Here is a 22,070-nt window from a genome sequence, read left to right on the forward strand (position 1 = left end):
TGATCCAGGAAAGCTTTATTTTTACTTTCAGATGAAAACTAAAATTTGTTATAACATGAAGCTTATTCTATATATTCTATATAAGCTAGAATACATATTTTACATATTCTATGTAAGTTAGAATAAGCTTCATGTTACGCATTATATACATTGTATATGTAAGCTATATATGTATATAATTTAAATAAGTGGTGTATGTGTATGTATAGTACTTATATTAAAATTTTACTGTTTTTCTAGTGTATTGATTATGAAAGTATAATTAGCTGAATAATTTGTTTATGAGATGATACTAAATTCAGTTCCCATAGATACTGGTGGTGATTTACTTTTTAGAAAGAGTTTTTCTTGTTACATGCTTAAATCCACACCCAAAATGTAGCCATAATTTAGTTCAAGATTGTTTATGCCAGAGTCTGAAAAACACCTGAATTGAGATTTTTGAGTGGTTGTGAATGGATTTTAGAATCGTGTGTTGAACAGTTCCATCGCTAAATTAGCCATAGTAATGTTGCTGTTTCACATTGACAGTTTCAGATGTGCTGCTTTTCAAATTTTTGTTTTTGTTTAGATAACTATTTTAGGGTTTGAGTTACAGTTATGTGAGTTTACATTACAGTAATGCAAATATACATTCTGAATTTATGCCAATATGTATTAGAAGCTAAAATGCCCTCCCCTCCCATCTCTGTATCCCTCAAATTATTCATTTGAGGTTAAACTAATTTTAAACTCCGGAAAAGTGGTTAAGCCAAAAAAGGTCAGATCCTGGAAGCAAAAGTTCTGACCTTTTAAAAAGAGTGTTGGAAAAGTATTTGATGGTCATTTTCATAAGCTAAATGTACTGTGAGGTTTGTGTTTGAGTAGCTTTTAAGATTTTCTGGATTATATGGTCGAATTTTAAGGAGGAACTTAGGAAAAATGAGTTGGAAAAGTTAAGCTGTTACGTTCTACCTTCCTTTTACTATGTATAGTAAATCTACACGTGAGAAGTAATTTGCAAACAGCATTTGTTAAGTGTCTTTTCTAAGTATTCTTTATGCCTACAAAGTCTGGGAAAAGACCATTTTCAGATTTCAGATAAATAATTATCAGATCAGTAGATACTATCTTTCAGATCTGTCAGAACACAGTATTTCCAGAATATATAATTTTACATCACCATCATCATTTATAATGATACTGATGACCAGTACTATTATTTTAAAGAGAAAGATATGTATACAGACACACACACACACACACACACACACACACACACAGTCATGCGTTGCTTAAAGACAGTGATAGATTCTGATAAATGCATCATTATGCTATTTCCTTCTTTTGCGAACGTCATAGGGTGTACTTGCATAAATCTAGATGGTATAGCCTACTACACACCTCAGCTATATGGTACAGCCTTTTTTGTTCCCAGGCTGCAAACCTGTACAGCATGCTACTGTACTGAATACTGTAGGCAGTTATAACACAATGGTATTTGTGTAAACATAGAAACATTCTAAAGATAGAAAAGGTACAGTAAAAATATGGTATAAAAGATGAAAAATGGTATACTTGTATAAAGCACTTACCATAAATGGGGCTTGCAGGACTGGAAGTTGCTCTGGGTGAGTCAGTGAGTGAGTGGTGAGTGAATGTGTGAAAGTCCTAGGATACTACTGTGGATGTAATAAACATTGTATTCTTAGGCTGCACTGAATTTATACAAGATATTTTTCTTCAGTAATAAATTAACCTTAACTTACTATAACTTTATAAACTTTTAAAATTTTTAAATCTTTGACTACAATTACAGCTTAAAACAAAAATACATTATACAGTTGTACAAAAATATTTTCTTTATATCCTTATTCTATAAGCTCTTTTCTGTTTTTAAAATTTTCTATTTAATTTTTACTTCTTAGACCTTTCTGTTGAAGACAAACACGCACAGTAACCTAGGCCTACACGGGTTCAGATCATCAGTTTCATCTTCTTTCACCTCTACAGCTTGGCCCACTGCCAGGTCTTCATGGACAAGGGCCATGTTGGTTACCAGTGTGTCTCCAGTACAGTGTCTGATACCATAGAAAGATAGGAACAGTTGTATTAATAATAACCGATTCTTGAGCATCTATTACGTGCCAGACACCTACAAATATTTGTTGTTCAAGTGAAAGAGTTTATTTTATCAAACTCAGAAGTTTCGCTCTAGAATAATCCTTTTTAACTGCTGACTTCAGGTGGTCCACCTGTTTTGGCCTCCCAAAGTGTTGGGATTACAGGCGTGAGCCACCACGCCCTGCTGAATAATCCTTTTTTTTTTTGAAACAGAATTTCACTCTGTTGCCCAGGCTGTAGTACAGTGACTTGGCTCACTGCAACCTCTGTCTCCAGAGTGCAAGCAATTCTCATGTCTCAGCCTCCTGAGTAGCAGGTATTACGAGTGTGTGCCACCATGCCCAGCTAATTTGTGTATTTTTGGTAAAGATGGGGTTTTGCCATGTTGGCTGGGCTGATCTCAAACTCCTGACCTCAAGTGATCTGCCTGCTTTGGCCTCCCAAAGTGCTGGAATTACAGATGTGAGCTACTGCGCCTGGCCTAGAATAATCTTAGAAGTCCTCATGGATGAGTAAATACGGATGGTGAAAAGCTTAAATGAGAATGTCTTGTCTGATTTTCATTCCACTTTTAATTTGAATATACCATTTCCTTTCCCCCCTCATTGTATATGTCTCTACTTTTTTGTTCTTTTCTTTATTCATAGTTCTAATTTCTACTCACTGCCCCATCTTTTCCCTTTTCTCTATCTAGCTCTTACCATCTGTCATCACTGTTTTTCCCACTATCATGATCACTCACTGTAGCAGCAACCAAATTTAACTTTGGGGATGGAGCAGTAGTGCTGGAGAGGCCAAATGGTATGAGTAAAATAATACAGCTTTTGGAGTCAGAGCTAGATTTTCATCTTTATGTGGTCTTTGGTGAAAGTACTTAATCCCCAAATCTCTCTTTCCTAACTATGAAATGAAGATGAAAATACTACTTACCTGTAAGGGAATCTACCTGATCATACTGTGATAAAATGCTGACTTCCACCACAGAGTTCTTGGGGAGGCTCTTTACGTGGAAAGATGTTAGACTTCATTATTCTGAATTCTGGATTTGTATCTCCTAGCCATATAGACTGAATGACCATAGAATCCAACATAATGCTTTTAATATTGGCATAACTTCCTTATTTTAAGTTATAGGATGATTATGAGATATAGAAACTCAATAAAAGGTAAAATTATTCTTTGTGTTGTGAAGTATGTTTAGAGGTTTCTTTTAAGAGGTCATATTTTGCTACTCTGCTTCAACTATAGTTTTTGTTCATTTAGTTGTTATAGAACTGGGACCATGTCTGTATTTGCACATGACTATATTCCTAGGGCCTTGGCCAGTGCCTAGTACATAGTAGGTGTAAAATACATAGTTGTTGAATGCATATATGAAAAAATCATTATATTGTATCATTGATAAGACAGTCTTTTTTAAACACAGGTTATACTTTATTCAGGTCAGTTCAATTTTGTTAAGTTTTTCTTTTAGAAAATTAGAAAGCTTTTATTATATTCTGAACATATTTTTACTAAATATACTTTGAGTACAGGGTTAATCAGGACTGTGCTGGCTGTGAGTATAGGGTTGTGATAAAGCTCATTAGGAGTGGATGATTGCAGTCCTTTTGTGCAATCCTGGCAGGAGCAGCCTTTTCCTTATTGGCTAGGTTTTTTTTCTTAAAGTCAAGACTAATCATATATTTAGATGCCTGTACATTTTATTTTCTCATCTGATGTAAGATACACTAGAAGAATGTAGCATTGATGTAATGAACATATGTTATTAGCAAAGTGTTCTAAACTTCACATGTCCAGAATAAAGAGACCAAGCCATTTGCAGAAGAGCACTGTGCATTTATATTACTTTAAAGGGAAGAGGAGTAAGCTAGCTAGAATTGTCGAGCAGATGCCATATTAGTGCTTGAGTGAAGTTATAAGAAATGTTTTTGTAGCTTTGCATGTTTTTGTGCTAATAGTCCTAATATTTGTTCAAAAGGTGTTTTTAATCCAATGATGTAGATGTTACATATATAGCAAAGGGCAAAAACAGCCATCTGCCCTCTCAGTTAACATTCTAATGTCAACAGGCAATAATCAATAAACAAGTACAGTAACGTATTCGGAAATATGAATTATAGAAATAAATTGAAGGATAAAGGGGATCTGGAGTGTTCCTATGGATTGAGGCAAGTTGCCATTTAAAATAGGAAGATCAAGGTTGGACTCTTTGAAAAATTGGAGCAGAGATCTGACGGAGGTGTTAGTGTGAGCCATACTGCTTTCTGGGGAAGAGCTTTCCAAGGCAGGGAAAATGGTAGTGCAAAACCTTGAGGGCAGGACTAGCAATTCCTTGTGTGGACTGTAGCCAGGGACAGAGGTTAGGTTGGTTAAGGAGACTAGAGGTGAGGACAAGGGAGGGGAGCCTGTGTGGATGCTGTCGGCTATTGTTTATCTTTGTGAGGACCTGGGCTTTTATACCAACTGAGATGGGAAATTATTAGAGCAGTGGGTCTGGGCATCCTTTTAGGGAATCGGTGAAATCAGACTATCTTTGTGATAATAAGATGTTATTTGCCATTTTCACCAGCATTTACATATGAATGTACAGTGGAGTTTTCCAGAGACTGCGTGCTATGTGATATTGCAACAGATTGAATTCAAGAGATAAGAGAATCTAGCTGTCTTCAATAAACAGACATTTAAAAGATTGCAAAAGTATAAAATTGACTTTTTCAGTAATTTCTTTTGTTTAGTTGGAAAATATGTTATTTTCTGTAAAATGTGCGTTTCTGGTTAATATGTAATAAGTTTACTCATATTTTAAAATGAATAAAAATAATTTAAACATTTTTAGTTTTAATTTCTAGTACGGTAAGTTTTATTAGATACAACTTTCATGAACAAGTATCTCTTTGGACTCCTCCAATTAATTTTTAGAGAGTGGAGTCCTGAAACCAAATAGTTTGAGCAGAAGAGTGACATTTCACTTGGATTTCAGCAGGCTAACTCCAAAGAATGAAGAATAGACTGACCAAGGTGGTGGTGGAGGCAGGTAGATCAGTTAGGTTAAGATTAGGTAGGAAATGATTGTGATTGGAGCTGTGATGTTAGGGGTTGTGGTGATGAAGTAAAATTGGGGATATAGTCTGAAAGTTGAGTACACAGTATTTGCTAGTGGATGGAGTATGAAGTGTGAGAATGGACTTGACATTGTGCCATTGTCCAAGATCAGGAGGAACAAGTTTTTGGGAAGGCCTAGGAGTTTGGTCTTGAATGTGTCAAATAGGTTGAGAAGGGAGTTGGTGATAGGATTTCAGTGTGGAGGGTTGGTCTGGAATGTCCTTTACCAGGGTTTTTGTTGGATTGTATTAGTAATATATGTATTTTAAATACAGTATTTAGCTTCTATTCTAATCAGTTATACTTTTATAATCTCAACACAGAGTGCTGTGTTCTCCATTGAAAAACTGATTAAATTTGCTTTCCAAGAATGTTTTTTTTTTTTTTTTTTTTTTTTTGAGACGGAGTCTCGCTCTGTCGCCCAGGCTGGAGTGCAGTGGCCGGATCTCAGCTCACTGCAAGCTCCGCCTCCCGGGTTCACGCCATTCTCCGGCCTCAGCCTCCCGAGTAGCTGGGACTACAGGCGCCCGCCACCTCGCCCGGCTAGTTTTTTGTATTTCTTAATAGAGACGGGGTTTCACCGTGTTAGCCAGGATGGTCTTGATCTCCTGACCTCGTGATCCGCCCGTCTCGGCCTCCCAAAGTGCTGGGATTACAGGCTTGAGCCACCGCGCCCGGCCCCAAGAATGTTATATGATAGAATGTACACTCGAAGAGGCAGTAAAAAAGTAGTAAATGTAGATTTGCCAGTAGCATGACATAACTTAGATTTTCTGAATCTTTGTAAAGTAAACCAACTGTGGTTTAATTAAAGGAGATCATATTGCTTACCATATTAAAATACTGTTTTCAATACCAATTACTTTGACATTTGAAGGCACTGTAATATGTTGCTCTTGTTACAGACCAAGATATTTTTGCTGAAGTTTTATTTTTCTTTCTAATTCAATGTCAGTGGTTGCTGTAGAGGTTCTTTTGGAATATTGTGTAGATTGTTTCTTAAGCCTTTAAAAAACTCTTCTTTGCTGGGTGTGGTGGCTCATGCCTGTAATCCCAGCATGTTGGGAGGCCAAGGCGGGTGGATTACGAGGTCGGGAGTTCAAGACCAGCCTGGCCAAGATGGTGAAACCCTGTCTCTACTAAAAATACAAAAATTAGTTGGCGTGATGGCGGGTGACTGTATTCCCAGCTACTTGGGAGACTGAGGCACATAATTCCTTGAACCCAGGAGACAGAGGTTACAGTGAGCCAAGCTTGCGCCACTGCACTCCAGCCTGGGCTACAGTGCAAGACTTTGTCTCAAAACAACAGCAGCAGCAACAGCAGCTCCTCTTGGCTTTTTCATAGTATGAGAGAATTCTCTTACAACACCTGTGAATGTCTTTTGACATGTATTTTCTTTCCTAAAAATGTCATGAAGTGACAGACATGTAGTTGCTTTGTTATGGAATTAAGGTGATACTAAGGTAAACCTATGCTACATGATTATAAACCTTAGGTTCTAGCTGTATTGAACTTAGGTGAAACTTTGAATACAATCGAAAAGGTTAATTAAAAATCAAATGAATTATTACCTAGGAAAAACCAGTTTACCCCTACCTCCTACACAGACGTAACTCCTTCAGAATTTTTGGAGCATCTGTTTCTTTTTCACTCTGATTTACCAAATTCCTTTTAAAGCCCTAAGGGATTTGGAGCTTCAAGAGGGCAAAATACATAGGTACAGACCTTTCCCCACTTCTTCAAGAACAAATGTGGAGGAATCTGATCACATGAGGATTTGATGCTTTACGAGGATGTAATTTAAAGTAAATTTTGGTGGCCAGTAGTAGTTTAAGACATTTTAGAATATGTAGTTCTGGCAGGAGTAGGATTGACTGGCCTGGCATTCTCAACCAGTCATTGAGTATATACAGCCCTTGCCTATGGGAGGTCAGTACAGAAGGAGCACAAAATGGACTTCTCTGTAAGAAGACAAGGAGATGCATTTTAGGGCAGATACAAGCTATAAATATGATGTGGTCTAACGTGCTTATTTTGCAGATGAAGAAAATGAGACCCAGAAGGTTCAGTTCGAAGGCACACAGCTCAGCTAAATCATGCCTGGGAAACAGGAGTAAAATCCAGGTTGTGTAAACTCAAGGCCAGTGCTTTTTGCTTTACCGCATGTATTAGGAAGATAGGCTTTTTATGGAAAGGTCATTGTTTATGGATTGTAATCTTTCTCTACCTTCTTTAAGGAAGGTTTAAAGTGTGTGTGTTTTCTTTTAAAGCAGTATATTAAAATCTAATTAAAATTTATAGATAAAATTTACAAAGCTTTTGCAAGAAAAGTCATCTGTAGTTGAGGTTAAACATTAGATCTTTTATCTGTGGATATTTATTTTGGAGAAGAATAACGAACATATTAAGCGCTTACATTTAACGCATATTTTGGATGATTAGTAATGATTGCTTATTTGAAGAAAGCAAATATGTATAATTAAATTTTTAGCATTGTTTAAACCGTGGAAGATACTATTTTGAGTGATTTTTTTTCCCTCAGATTTCTTTATCTTTTTTCACAGCTTTCATACTTTGTCACAATTATTTCCCCCCTTCCCTCATTAGAATAAATAACCCCAAAGTCCAAAGCAAACACTTTTTAATTATTATTATTATTTTTGCAACAAGGTCCTGCTCTGTCACCCAGGCGAGTGCAGTGGGGTGATCATGGACCACTGCAGCCTCTACTTCCTGGGCTCAAGTGATCTTCCTACCTCAGTCTTGAGTAGCTGGGACTACAGGCATACCACCACACTTGGTTAATTTTTGTAGAGATGGAGTTTGCCGTGTTGCCCAGGATCACTGTTTAAATTTTAATTCTTTATTTTAAAATAAATTTAGTCTTACATAATAGTGGAAAAAAATAATATGGGCATTAACAACTCATAAAATCATATAGTTATGGGAAGCAGGAAATGCGTATTGATACAGTACTATCACTAATATGCAAATCGTACTCAAATTTTACCTGTTTTCCTACTCATTTGGTTTTTCTGGTCCAGGATTCCACACTGCATTTAGTAGCAATGTCTGTTTTGTTTCCTCCAATCTGTTTCCATTTCACATTCTTTCATGACCTTGACACTTTTGAAGAATGCTAGTTATTTTATAAAAATGTTCTTGAATTTGGGTGTGTTTGGTGTGTTCTCATGATTAGAATGAGGATCATTTTTGGCAAAACGATCACACACAAGCGCTGTTGTGCGCATCTCAGTGGATCATGCTGTGGGGTATATGTCATAATACTGGTGATATTGACTTTGATTAGTTGGTTAAGGTGATGTCTGTCAGATTTCTCCACTGTAGTTTCTCCTTTTTCCTTAGTCATTAATGAATGCCTTCAAGGGGAGATACTCTGAAACTGTACAGCTATCCTTTCATATTTTTGCTCACTAATTTAGCATTCATTGAATGATTTTTGTCTGCATTGATTGTTACTAATTAAAATTCTTTAAGGAAGATCTGTCTCCTTTCCCCATTGTATTTATTTATTCAGTTATTTATATCTTTTCTTATGGGTTGTAATTCATTATTATCACTATATAAGTAAACACTTTTAAGAAAAGTTCCTGAAAAGTTAATACATTGAGATAATTCAAAATTCAGAGACTTGTAAGAGTACATTTTCTTATATCCCTGTTATCTTGGGTACCCATTTCCATTGCTAAGAGTTTATTTTTATTCTTTCAGAAATATGAAAAGGATTGGGAAAAGAGTTGTTAATAATAATTGCTAGATTCTCAGGTATTTCTTTTTACCTGGATGCTGATGATATTGAACCAGCTTACTGTTGCATCTTCTTCTGATATTCATTAAAAGGTCTTAACTAGTTCGCCATTAGATTTAAATTTACATTTTAATACAGTGACTATGTAGATAGGGACTGGCTTCCCCTGAGTATTCTAAGAAACAACATGACCAGAAGACAACATTTTCTATTAAATAAATAATAGTTAAATACTAATGTGTAAAGCTAAACAGGTTTAAAAGTAAACTCTTTTTTGGTAAGTTGAAACAAAAGTCAATTTAAATGAGAAAGGCTGCCTATCCAATTAAGTAACTGGTTTTTCAAAAGTAAATGAAGGACCTCCCCACCAAGTCCCACACTCTGTTCTGTTCTTTTCAGTGACCTATTTTACTTTCTCTGTCTACCGGCAGTATCCATTTATTCATTCAGGATGTCACTTTAGGAACCTAGACCTGGAGTTCATCCACAGAACTGTGTTTTGTTAAAATGGAGTGAAAGAAAGGGCTGAAAAGACTTTTTTTCACTCACTATTAAAACAGTGAACATACTGGTCTACACTTATTATAGTACAGCCAGCAATACATCAAAAGGTGACTTGTTCCATTTTATTTCCATTCTCTAATTACCGTTTCTTAAAACGAATTTTAAGAGTTTCTTGTGCCAGGAAATCCTCTATGAAACTCTAAGTAAAGCAGGTTAGACTAGCTGTGACTTGGTCCAATTTCTTTTATTTTTTTGATTTACCTTTTCTTTATTTTTATTGATACATATTTTACATCTTACGAGGTACATGTGATTTTTTTCCTACATAGCGTGTATAATGATTAAGTCAGAGTGTTTGAGGTCTCCATCACATTGAGTATTTATTATATTCTGTGTGTTGGGAATAATTCAAGTTCTCTCTTCTAGCTACTTTGAAATATACAATATATTAGTTAACTATAGTCACTCTAATCTGCTGTTGAACAGTAGAATTCATACCTTTATCTAATTATATGTTTGTACCTATTAACGTTCTTCTCTTCATCTGTTCTCCTACTCATTCATCCTTCCCAGCCTCTGGTATCTATAATTCTACTCTGCCTTTATGAGCTAACTTTTTTAGCTCCCATGTATGAGTGAGAACATAACGATATTTGTAATTCTTTAATCACTGAGCATTAGTTGTTTTTTCTTTTTATTTTGGGAGGACAGTAAAAAGGGTATTGTAATATATCCTCCTTCAGATTCTGGTGAAGACCAGTTGAGTCACGTAAAAAAGAACTAGATCGCTTTATTTTTAGAGTTGGGAGGCACTGAATTATAACGTCTTTATTATGCTGTTTTTATATAGGCAATCCCATGCTTGCAGTGTTTTGACATAAGCTTTCTGCTTTCTACTCTCCTAATAGGTGATTATTGTAAGAAAAATTTGTATAATAACATGAAAGCTAAATAGTCCTTGTAAATTCATCTCCCAGAGATGATTACTGTTAATAGTTGTATCTTTTTCGTCTTTGTTGTGTTTACCAAAAAAATGTATACTTAAGTATAAATTTGATCGGTATGATAGAGGTTCTTTTCTATAACCCCTGGAACATGTGCAACTTACTGTTAGGTACTTCTGTAATACAGAACTGCTGCTGAGAACAATTAGGGAAATCGAATTAACATTGTTACAAGGTTTTTGCTGTTTCGAATTTTTGCATGTGAAATTTATTGACAATTTTGGACCATTGTTAATTTTGGTAATACAAAGAGGAGTTATGATTAATTTAATTTTGTAGTTTTTGTTTTTGAACTTAGAATTGTGAAGTACAGAGTACAATTTAACCCCTGGAATAAGGTTCCATCTAGAGAGTTACTGATAGCTTGGGTTTTTTTGTTTTTTTTTTCTTGCCAGTTTGAAAGCGGTCGCTTTGAAATTAAATTGGATTTATTTGGTTGTTAGAGTAAGCAAAACACATTTCACTTAATAGTGCATACTCTAGGCCCGGCTCAGTGGCTCATGCCTGTAATCCCAGCACTTTGTGAGGTCGAGGCGGGTGGATCACCTGAGGTCAGGAGTTCAAGACCAGCCTGGCCGACATGGTGAAACCCCATGTTTACTTAAAAAAAAAAAAAAAAATTAGCTGGCTGTGGTGGCGGGCACCTATAATCCCAGCCACTTGGGAGGCTGAGGCAGGAGAATTGCTTGAACCCAGGGGGCGGAGGTTGCAGTGAGCTGAGATTGTGCCATTGCACTCTAGCCTTTGTGAAAAGAGTGAAACTTTGTCTTATAAATAAATAAATAAGTAATATATACTCTAGTAACTTGCTTTTTAATCTAGTTGCTCTCTGTACCTTGTGAATTTGGCCTCTTAAAAAGAGCACAGTGAAGGTAAATTCCATGGGTTCTTAGCTCAAAAATTACTTTAAAACTTTCTCTGTATTTAGTCAACCCTTAATTAAAGTTTGTTTCTTTTTACAGAAGAGATCGTTGTTAATCCTAAATACGTGAGGTTACATAACAGCCACCTTTTTATGAAGTGGCAGTTGTTCTTCAGTTTTAAATAGATTACTAATAATTATTGTTTTAAGATTTAATGAGTATTATATAAATAAAAACAAGTATTTGTTATTAAGACCTAAAATAATTAAATCTTACTTTGCTCTTTGTGTTAGTGTACTACTTTAATGTCTAGCAAGAGGTAGGGATTGCAGACAGTGTGGAAATACTGGAGCCTATTTAAGCTTCAGATGAAAGCAGTCATTTTAAGCTACCTCATAAAATTTATACTATGTATATAAAATTATATATGTGTTTATATATAGTTGTCATTTTACTGACAACTAGGATTTTCCATAAGTTAATGGAAAATGTTAAATTTGAAAAGCACATTTATGGTCAGACGACACAGTAACCTTTTTATTCCTTTATTAGCTCCTGTTCTAGTACAATGATAAGGCAAATTTTGTTGATGGATTCAAATGTAATGTACAAAGAAACAGCGGATAGATACCCAGTGAAAAAATATATGTGTCTATAACATCAGCATTGCAGGCTGAGCAGTTGAATCAGCTACCACAACACTAAGTGTAAGATGCATTTTATGTGAGGTTTTCTTCAGTGTTTTAAAACTGTTTCGTTTTTTTACAAATCCTGAAAGTAATTCTTTGATGCATTTTGGTTTTGAATTTTACTTTTCATTAATATTTTGTTGCTTATGATTGAGTTAGTAAATATTTTTCATGTTTCATTTCCTAATTTTCATTTTCTTAGTTTAAATTTGCTGAAAAATTTATAAACCAGAAAGTAACGTAGAGCTGTATTTGATTCTTTGGCTTTCCAACATTGCAGTATTGATTTTATACACAGCCTTAGCTATGTATTTATATATTTCGGGAAATGACTGCTAAATGCTGTAAGATTTCTCATGCCATATTTTTTTATTCTCTTAACAGTTTTTCCTGTTGTCCTTAATTCCAGTGTTCTAGTTTTTCAGAGTGATTGATCTGTTAGTTAAATCCAATAATTCATATATATATATATATATATATATATTTTTTTTTTTTTTTTTTTTTTTTTTGAGATGGAGTCTCACTCTGTCACCCAGACTGTAGTGCGGTGGCACGTTCTCAACTCACTGCAGCCTCTGCCTCCCGAGTTTAAGCAATTCTCCTTCCTCAGCCTCCTGAGTAGCTGGGATGACAGGTGCCTGCCACCACACCTGGCTAATTTTTGTATTTTTAGTAGAGATGGGGTTTCGCCATGTTGGCCAGGCTGGTCTTGAACTCCTGACTTCAAGTGATCTGGCCACCTCGGCCTCCCAAATTGCTGGGATTACAGGGGTGACTCACCACGCCCGGCCCAGTAATTCAGATATTAAAAGGATGTGTACAAAAGTGGCAGAGTACATGTACAATAATTTGGATGCAATAAAAGAGTAGTGGTGATGGAAAAGCCAAAGACAAACGTGAGCTGAGGCTGTTGAAACATAAGAATGACTTTAAAACCTTTTAGCGAAATCCATAGTTGGGTGAATTAAGGGGAAAGAAAAAGGAGTAAAGGTCACATGAAACAGAACTGTGCAGTGACATCGGAGCAGAATTAACTGACAGTTGAACCTTAGTTTGGAAAAGAAAAAAATCAAGATAATTAAAGCAGAGAAATGTAATGAGACAGTAAGTAGTAACACGTTTTCAGGCCTACACAATAGTTTTCAGCATAGTGAAATTTGGGAAAAAAAAAAAAAAAAAGGTAAATTCAAAAGATTGTAGAAAATGGGAGGAGCCTAAGTTCTGTAAAGGCAAGTACTCCCAAAACTTGAAAAATGTATATTCTGAACTTGATGGCATAACCTGTAGATTCCTAAACAGATGATTTCCTATTTAAACTGGTGGCTCCACAAGGAGGTTCTGGTCCCGTTGTAGCTTTGGATTTCATCAAGTAGTTGATGAAAAAAAGTTATTTTTGAGCTAAGAACAACCCATGGAATTTAACTTCACTGTGCTCTTTTTAAGAGGCCAAATTCGCAAGGTACAGAGAGCAACTAGATTAAAAAGCAAGTTACTAGAGTATGTATTATTTATTTATTTATTTTTGAAACGATGTTTCACTCTTCACCAAGGTGTGCCTGTATTTTGGGATCTGGGCCAAAGAAATGTGTGCTCTATAAAGTTGCAGTTAGTTGGATTCTTGACTCGGAGACTATTCATGCTTAAAGAGTATCAGCTGATAGATTAGTGTCAGTCTGCTGAAGGGGTATGTGTTGCAGAAAATATCCAGGAAAAAAAAATTGAAATCTTTTGTTGGTGTCTAAAAAACAGATGTAGAATTATGGAATGGTAGAGACTTGTCTTAACACCATTAGCAAAATGTCAGCAAAGATATTCTTAAGCATCATCAGCTCTTAAACAGTGATTATGGACAGGGCAGGGTTTGGGACTAGAAGTTGATAACCTCAGTTGCCTTACCCGTTGGTCATTATGGAATGTTGTGTACAATGTAGGGTTTTACATATTAAAAGGGACCTAGACAAATCAGAGTTCGTCTAAACAGAGTTCGTCTAAACAGCCTCCCATGTCGTTGGTTTAGGGAAGAGGACACTTAGATATTTTAGAATTTTTCAAATGTTTGTGGGGCTGCTGAGTGGTGGCCAGTGGTAGAAATTTTAGGAGAGCAGATTTTGGTTTATTAAAACAAATTTATAATATTTAAGATCTTTAGAGATACCTAAAAATTTATCTTGATATTGGGGATATTTAGATAGAAAATACATGCCTGGAGTTCATGTTGGGAGAGTTTTTGTACTACGTGTGATTAAGCAAACTGTTCCGAATGTTTAGTTCTCTGAACAACTGCTGCGGGTTGATGAAGGTAGCGCGGTGGTGGGGCATTTGAGTGTCATAATGTTTGATACAGCAAAATAATGTGTACAACATATTAAGAAGAATTCCTATGTTTCATGAGAACACCTGTGAAGCTGTTACTTACAAAAGGACTAAAGCATTTCCCAAACCCATACTTGTTGCATGTTTCTATAGTAGTTTGGCTATAATTGTATCCTCCTGCTAGGATAACATTCGCAGAAGCTCTGATTGCCAGGACTTACAAATGGAAAGCTTTAAAGACAAAACTTTTAAAAACAGGATTACGGAGGAAAAGAATAAATGGGCTCTTGCATACTAAGATTGGAAACCAATGGATTCAGTTCATTTATTGAGTAAGCATATGAAGCACAGGCACAGAGAGGTTGTAAGAAAGGGACTTGTCTAAAATCACAGTTACTGTTAGAACTGGAATCAGAACTTGTTCTGAGTAACACAGAGGAAGTGCTGGTGATTTTCTACCTTTTTTTCTCCTGTTTATAATAATTGGCCAAACTCAACAGTGAATAAGATTATAAAGCCCTTGAGGACCGGAACTATGTCTTGGTCACCTTTTCATTCCCATCATTACTACCTTGTACATTAATTGGTGTTCTGTTATGAAATTGAGTGATATATCTTAGAGACTGAAAAAAAGATGGTAAAAAGACTTATCTGTCTTCCTTATTAGAGTAAGTTCTTTGAGAGCTGGAACCATGACTTGTTTAACTTTAATGCTGCAGAAACCCAGCATTCTTCCCTTTGTTTACCTCCACCAGGTATTTATTGAGGGCCAGCTGTGTTCCAGGCACCTGGGGACACACTGGGTAATAGAATCTCATGGAACTTTGTGTTATTAATCAGTCGCATAGGTATTTATAAACGTACAACTTAAGTGGTAAATGAATTGTATTCTCTAACCAGATAGATGCTCATGTATGAGGACTGTTGGTTTTATGCTTTATTTATTTATTTATTTATTTTTAGACAATTTTTTGCTCTTGTTGCCCAGGCTGGAGTGCAGTGGCACCATTTTGGCTCACTGAAACCTCTACCTCCTGAGTACAAGTGATTCTCCTGCCTCAGCCTCCCAAGTAGCTGGGATTACAGGCGTCCGCCACTATGCCCAGCTAATTTTTATATTTTTGGTAGAGACGGGGTTTCACTATGTTGGCTAGGCAGGTCTGGAACTCCTCACCTCAAGTGATCTGCCTGCCTCGGCCTCCCAAAGTGCTGGGATTACAGGCATGGGCCACTGCACCTGGCACATTTATATATTTTTTAATCTAGTCATCTTATATGAATTTTTTGATAATTTGCAATAGATTCTTTTTTTTTTTTTTAAGTTTGATAAATTTGTTTACCTGGAAAGTCACTGTTCTTCCCTAGATTTATTATATTACTATGGTTACTTATAATAGTAGATTCTTCAATATTGAACTATTCTTGCACTCAGGGTATAAATTCTACTATGTCTTAGTGCATTTTTATTTTTCTGTTTATTTCAGATGTTTGCATCTATATTTTTAGGCAAATTTTATCTATAGTTTTCTTTCCTGCTGTTATTCTCAGGCTTTGATATTGGCGTGATGCTAACTATATAGTAAGAATAGGTAGTTTCTGAAGAAGATATTTAAATGATAATTATACGCAAAGTGCTTTATTGTCCAGAGACCTGGCTAAAGGATATATGTGTGATTTTAATTAGATTAAATTTTTCGAATGCCCCTTGGTTAATTACTTGCTGTAGTTATATAAATTATGTAAATGAGCATTTGTGTTTAAATTATTATTTGGTTGTTGAAAACTTGATTTGAGAATTGCTGTCATATGCTAATTTAAGATAAACACCAATTTGATACTGGACATTTTTAGGAAAGATTTAATTATAAAGCTAGAAGTATAAAAAGAACCTTAGGAAATAATAAAATTCTGCCCGTATCATGTAGTCAAATCCAAAGTAATCTCTTGATTTTTGTTGATTTTATTTGCTATTCAGAGAAAAGCATTTGGTAAGCTTTAATAAGCAAATTGTTATTTAAGAGATAAAATTTGTTATAAAATGAATATTGGTATCACTGAAGCAGAAAATGTATTACAGTGCCTTTTTTAATTGATTAAGATTTTATAACTGCGTAAGAATAGCTTTGATCCTGCCTTTTTGCTGTGTTGCATTTTATTTAACCAAAACTGATTTAAATAACTAGTTAGAAAAATTAAAGAGTGCCTTCATATTTGATAGTTCCTAAGGAACTGTCAATAGATTGAACTTCCCCATGTTTGGAAAGCATACAAAATACATTTAAAAAATAAAAGACATTTTATTTTTAAATACTAATGGATGCAAGCCTTTCTCCCAAGGAGGACACAGTCTGTAGGATAGAGAGACATTACATATGCATCCGGCTAACCTTAATAATGACAACTCTTACTAGGCAGTATGTTCCAATGGACAGGAGCCTGTCTTCTGGTGCATACTAGAAGCTTAGTAATTTTTGAAAGGATCTGCTTTCTTTATAGTACTCGGCTCATTAAAATAGAATTCGCCTACTTAAAAAAAAATGTGTATGTATATCCAAGAACAGTAATACAGGTTTTTAAAAACAGGTCATTGATTTTAGGTATCACTACTTCCTCTTTTTATATTTAATATTTCAGTTATTAACCCAGTGTAGTTTGATCTGTTACCATCTTTTTCCCTTGAAACTTCTCTGATCACCAGTGGCTTATAGTCAAATCCAAGGTACCATCTTTTGCTGTTTATCTTACATTCTTTTGTAGTATTTGATACTGTTGATCACCCTGTCCTTGAATCTGTCATTTCTTAGCTTCTATAACACCCCTCTTCTCTAGTTCTCCTTCCTACCTCCATTTCTTCTTGGTTTGGATCTTCTTTTCCTTACCCCTTCCTTTTTCTCAAGTGCATTCCGTCCTTCTTTCTCCCGTTACTTGCTCTAAGACGTCTCTTCTGATAGCTTTAACCATTAGATTTGTATATGAAACTCAGACTTCTGCTGAACTTGCAGTCTGTTGTCTTTTGAACATCTCTGTTTGGGTATTCTAAAGATATCTAAAAATAATCGAAGTGGTCCCATTTAAATGTCCTTCAGACAGATTAGTTCTGAAGTACAAAAGAGGCTTTGGTATTAGTTTTGTCTGACAGGCATTCTTATAGTTGTTTACTGAAGCTATCATTTGGAATGACTGGCCTCATTTAGATTTGGAAAAATTAGATAAACTAACAAGTCCATATTATACCGGTTAGGAAGGAGCTTGGGCTTTGAAGTTAATTTAATAAGATATGTTATTTGATTGGTATAAAAATTGGTTTGTGGTAGAAATTAATTAAGGCTGTAGTCCTGTTAAACATGGGCTTAATCCAGAGAATGACAGAATAGGCCAGGAGCTCTTTATTTGAGTTTTAACGCTTTATCAATGAAACCTCCCCTGCCCTCTCTTTTTCCCCTGGACTAGCAAGAATATTTTTTTTGTCTAACACATTTAAAATTTTTACTTTTAACAGAAATTAGCAGAGTACGGAAAGACATGTACAATGACACATTAAATGGCAGTACAGAGAAAAGGAGTGCAGAATTGCCTGATGCTGTGGGACCTATTGTTCAGTTACAAGAGAAACTTTATGTGCCTGTAAAAGAATACCCAGATGTAAGTATATTTTGTTGTTTTATTCAATTTTGTTCTGCTTCACATATTTTGGGAAGAGATACATTTGGTGGTAAATACTTAAGCATTATTAGCCACTTTAAAAAAATGCAGTCATCAACTGAAGTGTGAATAATTTGGCATGGATAATTTAAAAAGTTTCTTTCTAAATATGTTTCCATTTGATTGCTGCTATGTCACTTTGGAAATGCACATGGTATAGACTCTTGGGTTTCAAAACTGAATGAGGAATTGTGGAAAGCACTCTGGCCTGACTGTCACAGAGCACCAACCACAACTCTGCTCATCTTTAATCTGACCTTCAAGAAGCCACAGCTTGGGCCACAGCATTCTTTCTGTAAAATGAAGGTGTTGGACTACAAGGTTCCTTTCAGCTCTAAAATTTTTATTGAAACCACTGTTTGTAGTCTGATTTCCCCCCATCTTAGTCCATTGTTCAACTATTCTCTATAAACATCTTGCAAATAGCCTCCTTTTCCTATATCTGTTAATTTCTAAATAAATCCAGATTCTTTGCTTTTTGTTACAAAACCCTATGTGATACGGTCCATTCTATTTCTCTGACCTCATCTTAAATGATTTTCCCTCTTCTTTACCACACTGTAGTCACATTGGCCCTCTTTTGGCTTTTAGAGCAAGTCAAGTCTGTTCCCAGTCTTAGGGACCTTTATGTTAGCTGTGCTCTGATCTCTGGCTGGCTGCTTCTTGTCATTAAGAATTTAGCTCAAATGTCACTTCAGAGAGGCTTCCCCTGACCTTTTTATTTAAAAGCCATCTGTCTAGCTACTCACTGTTTCACATTGTCTTTTTTTTTTCTTTGCAATAGCACTTATAATCGGGCATTTCTCTGGTTTATTTTCTCTCTCTCTCTGTCTCCCCAGAAGAATGTAAGGTGTACATAAAACAAGAATCTTGTCTTTGTTATTCACTGCTGTATCCCTCGTAATATTGGCACATAATAGGTAACAATAGTTGTTGAATAAACCAAGAAAAGATGGTGGCTTTTTGCTAAATTTCAGAGGACTTTTATGAAAGCAGATGAAAAAAGGAGTTATTATAATGTCAGAAATACGATGTTGTGCTCTATGATGCATTGGTTATATGGACAGAACACTAGTCTCTAGATGAGAAATGTCTTAAGTTGAATTAATAGGAAAAAGCTTTGATACTTTGCGGTTACATTACAATTTGCAAAAATTGATCTATATAACCTTTTGTTTTTTAAAAAAAAGGTTATATACATTTATTCTGGTTTTATAGGTATTTGGTTGCAAATACACAAATAGTCTTGGATAATGTAGGAAAAGAGGAGTTGGTTGGAAGATTATTGAGTAACACAGAGGATTAAAGGAATAGCTGGAAAACAAAGTGCCATGTTAGGCTAGGAACGAGGGCATCTGAGAACTTGAGCAGCAGGAGTTTGTGGAGCTTCTCGGTTGAGAGCCTTGCTGACATAACTTGGCATCGGTGCCTCCCAGACTTTATCTTTAAAATTCTTAGAAGAGTGAATGTGTTCTGGGCCTTTCTGACTGGGGAAGTGAAGTTACCTACCATTACCTAGACACGACCACTGTGAGCCTACCCTGGGTATTAGGATTATTTGTAGAGATGGGAAATTGTGATTTGGGCAGCTGTTCCAATTGGGGTCTACTGCTGTTAGGTTTTTCACTATCCCAGAAAGGTTAGCAACTGTCTGTTTTGCTTATTTAAACCTTAAGGGATAATGTTTCTGCAGTGGGCATTAACATAGAATATGTAAGACCTTGATAGAGAATATAATGTTGATCTGTCTGGTTCCATCTCTTAAAAAAGGAAATCCTATTCAAGGAAGGGATAGTTATGCATTATTTAAAAGACATATGTTTCATATAGTCTTCTAAGTCAGGACTTGAGTCTAGAGGGCAACTCTTCACTATATTCCTTTCCTTCCTCCTCCAGTTGTGACTTCTTGCCACAGTGAACTACTGTTACCGACAGGTGTGTTGGAGCATGATATTTGTCTCGATCGGTGATTCTCAAAACACACTCCTTGGACCATAGTTTCTGTGCTTTCTGGGAACTGTAAATGTTCAAGCCCCTTTCCATACTTATTGAATCAGAAACTCTGGGGTAAGGGTGAGGCCTAGCAATCTGCCTGTTAAGCCCTGTAGATAATTCTGATGCTTGCTGCAGTGTGAGAATCACTCCTCTAAGTTTTTTGGGTTTTTTTTTTTTTTTTTTTTTTTGGAGCGGGGGCAGGGCCAGCCAGGCTGAGAGGTAGGTGATCATGTACCTGGTTATTTTGCCAGGCATCATCATTTCAGGAGGCCTGAAACGGTAAGTGGTGAAGTGATGAATTAAACAGTGTCACTGGTCTCGTGGAGTGGACATCTCAGTGGCAAAGACAAACAGTAAACAAATGAATCTATAGCTGTAATCAGTGTTACGGAGAAACATAAAGTGGGGTAGACAGATGAATAGTGACTGTGTATGGAAGGAGGTATTCATTTTTAAGGGTAATCAGGGAAGAAATCTCTTATAATATGATGGGAATGGAGAGACAGGAACAGAATGATGGGAGGAAGGCATGAAAACCATCTGGGAGAAAAACATTCCAGGCAGAGTGAACAGCAAGTACAGCTGACTCAGGCAGGAACGTGCTTGGGAAGTGTAAGATGTGAGGTTAGAGAGTTAGCAGAGGGGCAGTGTCATGCCGTGGTCAGAAGTAGGAACTCAGAGTCAAGACTTCTAGCTAGTTTTGCTGCTTGTTTTGTGGCTTTGGTGTTACACTTGATCTTAACCAAAAGCCTGGGAAGTGATGTTGTTTTGTGACTTTTCATTCCTGGTGTTCAGTTTTCTCATTTCTGTAATGGAGATATTAAACTTCTCACAAGATAATGAAGACGAAAGAGTTAATATGAGTGAAGCACTTGGAAAATGTCTTTATGCTGTGTGTCACAAGAATGGAAGCTCTATCAGGGCAGGAATCTTTTTGTCTTTCAGTACCGTATTTCCAGTGCTTAGAATGTGTCTGGTAAATGGTGTATGCACAGTAAGTATTTGTGCATATTTGTATGAAACTCATTCTTTCAGATATTGTTCAACTTTTCTTTTTCTTTAAACCTGTTGTCTTTTGCATTTGCACATAGCACGTTACCTACAGAAGTCAGTGTTAAGTTAGAGATAGTGTTTTGAACTTAGCTGTGCAGAGCTCTGAAACTGATAGGAGAAGAAAGTCTCAGACTCAAGGTCTGAGAAATGAAGCAGTGCTGTAGTGCCCTATGCAACGTTTTTGAAGTTTGACCTCATGATGTAAGAATGAGAAGCTGATATGAATAGGCCACTGAAAATGTATTAAAATTTTTACAGAATTAATACTTATGAATAAAGCAGACTTCTGTTGCATCTCTACTGTGTACCAAGCACATTCTGGGTGAGAATATTTAATTCTTTTGAAAAAACTCTTTGATATAGTAAAGACAGTAGGTTTTTTAGTCAGATAAGCCTAGCTTTTGAATTCTGGCTTCTCCCCTTATTGGCTGTATTTGTCAACAATTGCCACAATAATGCTCCATGATAAAACACTCTAAAACTGGGTGGCTTAAAATAATAATCATTTATTTCTGTGCTCATGGGTCTGTATGTTGGCTGAGGGTATACTGATTAAGGTGGAGCCTAGCTTGATTGAGGCTGTGGGTGGGTTTAGGTCTTCTCGATTTATGTTCCTGCTGGACCCAGGCTAAAGCGGGCAGTGGCTGCTTAGGGCATGCTGTTATGTCAGGCCACTGGAATGCAAGATCCAAGCCAAATTGCATAAGCATGTATAAGGCCTCTGCTCTTGTTCCTTTCCATTAGCCCAGTGATTCTCAGCTGGTGGCAGTTTTACCTATGGGGACATTTGGCAATGGCTAGAGATACTTTCAGTGTCTAAACTTGGGAGAGGGGGTACTATTAGCATCTAGTGGGTAGAGTCCAGGGATACTGTTAAACATCCTATAATGCACAGGACAGTCAGCCTCCGTGCACCTCCAGCCCCCCAACTAAGAATTACCTGGCCCCAAATGTCAGTAGTGCTGAC

The 22,070-nt window shown here is 36.2% G+C and overlaps 1 protein-coding gene across 1 annotated transcript in view; it reads left to right on the forward strand.

Annotated features, from left to right (window-relative positions):
• The window catches only part of QKI (QKI, KH domain containing RNA binding), a 162,949-nt gene that overhangs the window by 21,260 nt on the left and 119,619 nt on the right, over positions 1-22,070 (forward strand). Inside the window, 1 exon segment of the mRNA XM_003898381.4 lies at positions 17,853-17,995. Coding sequence (XP_003898430.2) covers positions 17,853-17,995 — 143 coding nt within the window.

This window comes from Papio anubis, chromosome 6 (genome assembly GCF_008728515.1).
Source record: "Papio anubis isolate 15944 chromosome 6, Panubis1.0, whole genome shotgun sequence".
Taxonomy (NCBI): Eukaryota; Metazoa; Chordata; class Mammalia; order Primates; family Cercopithecidae; genus Papio; species Papio anubis.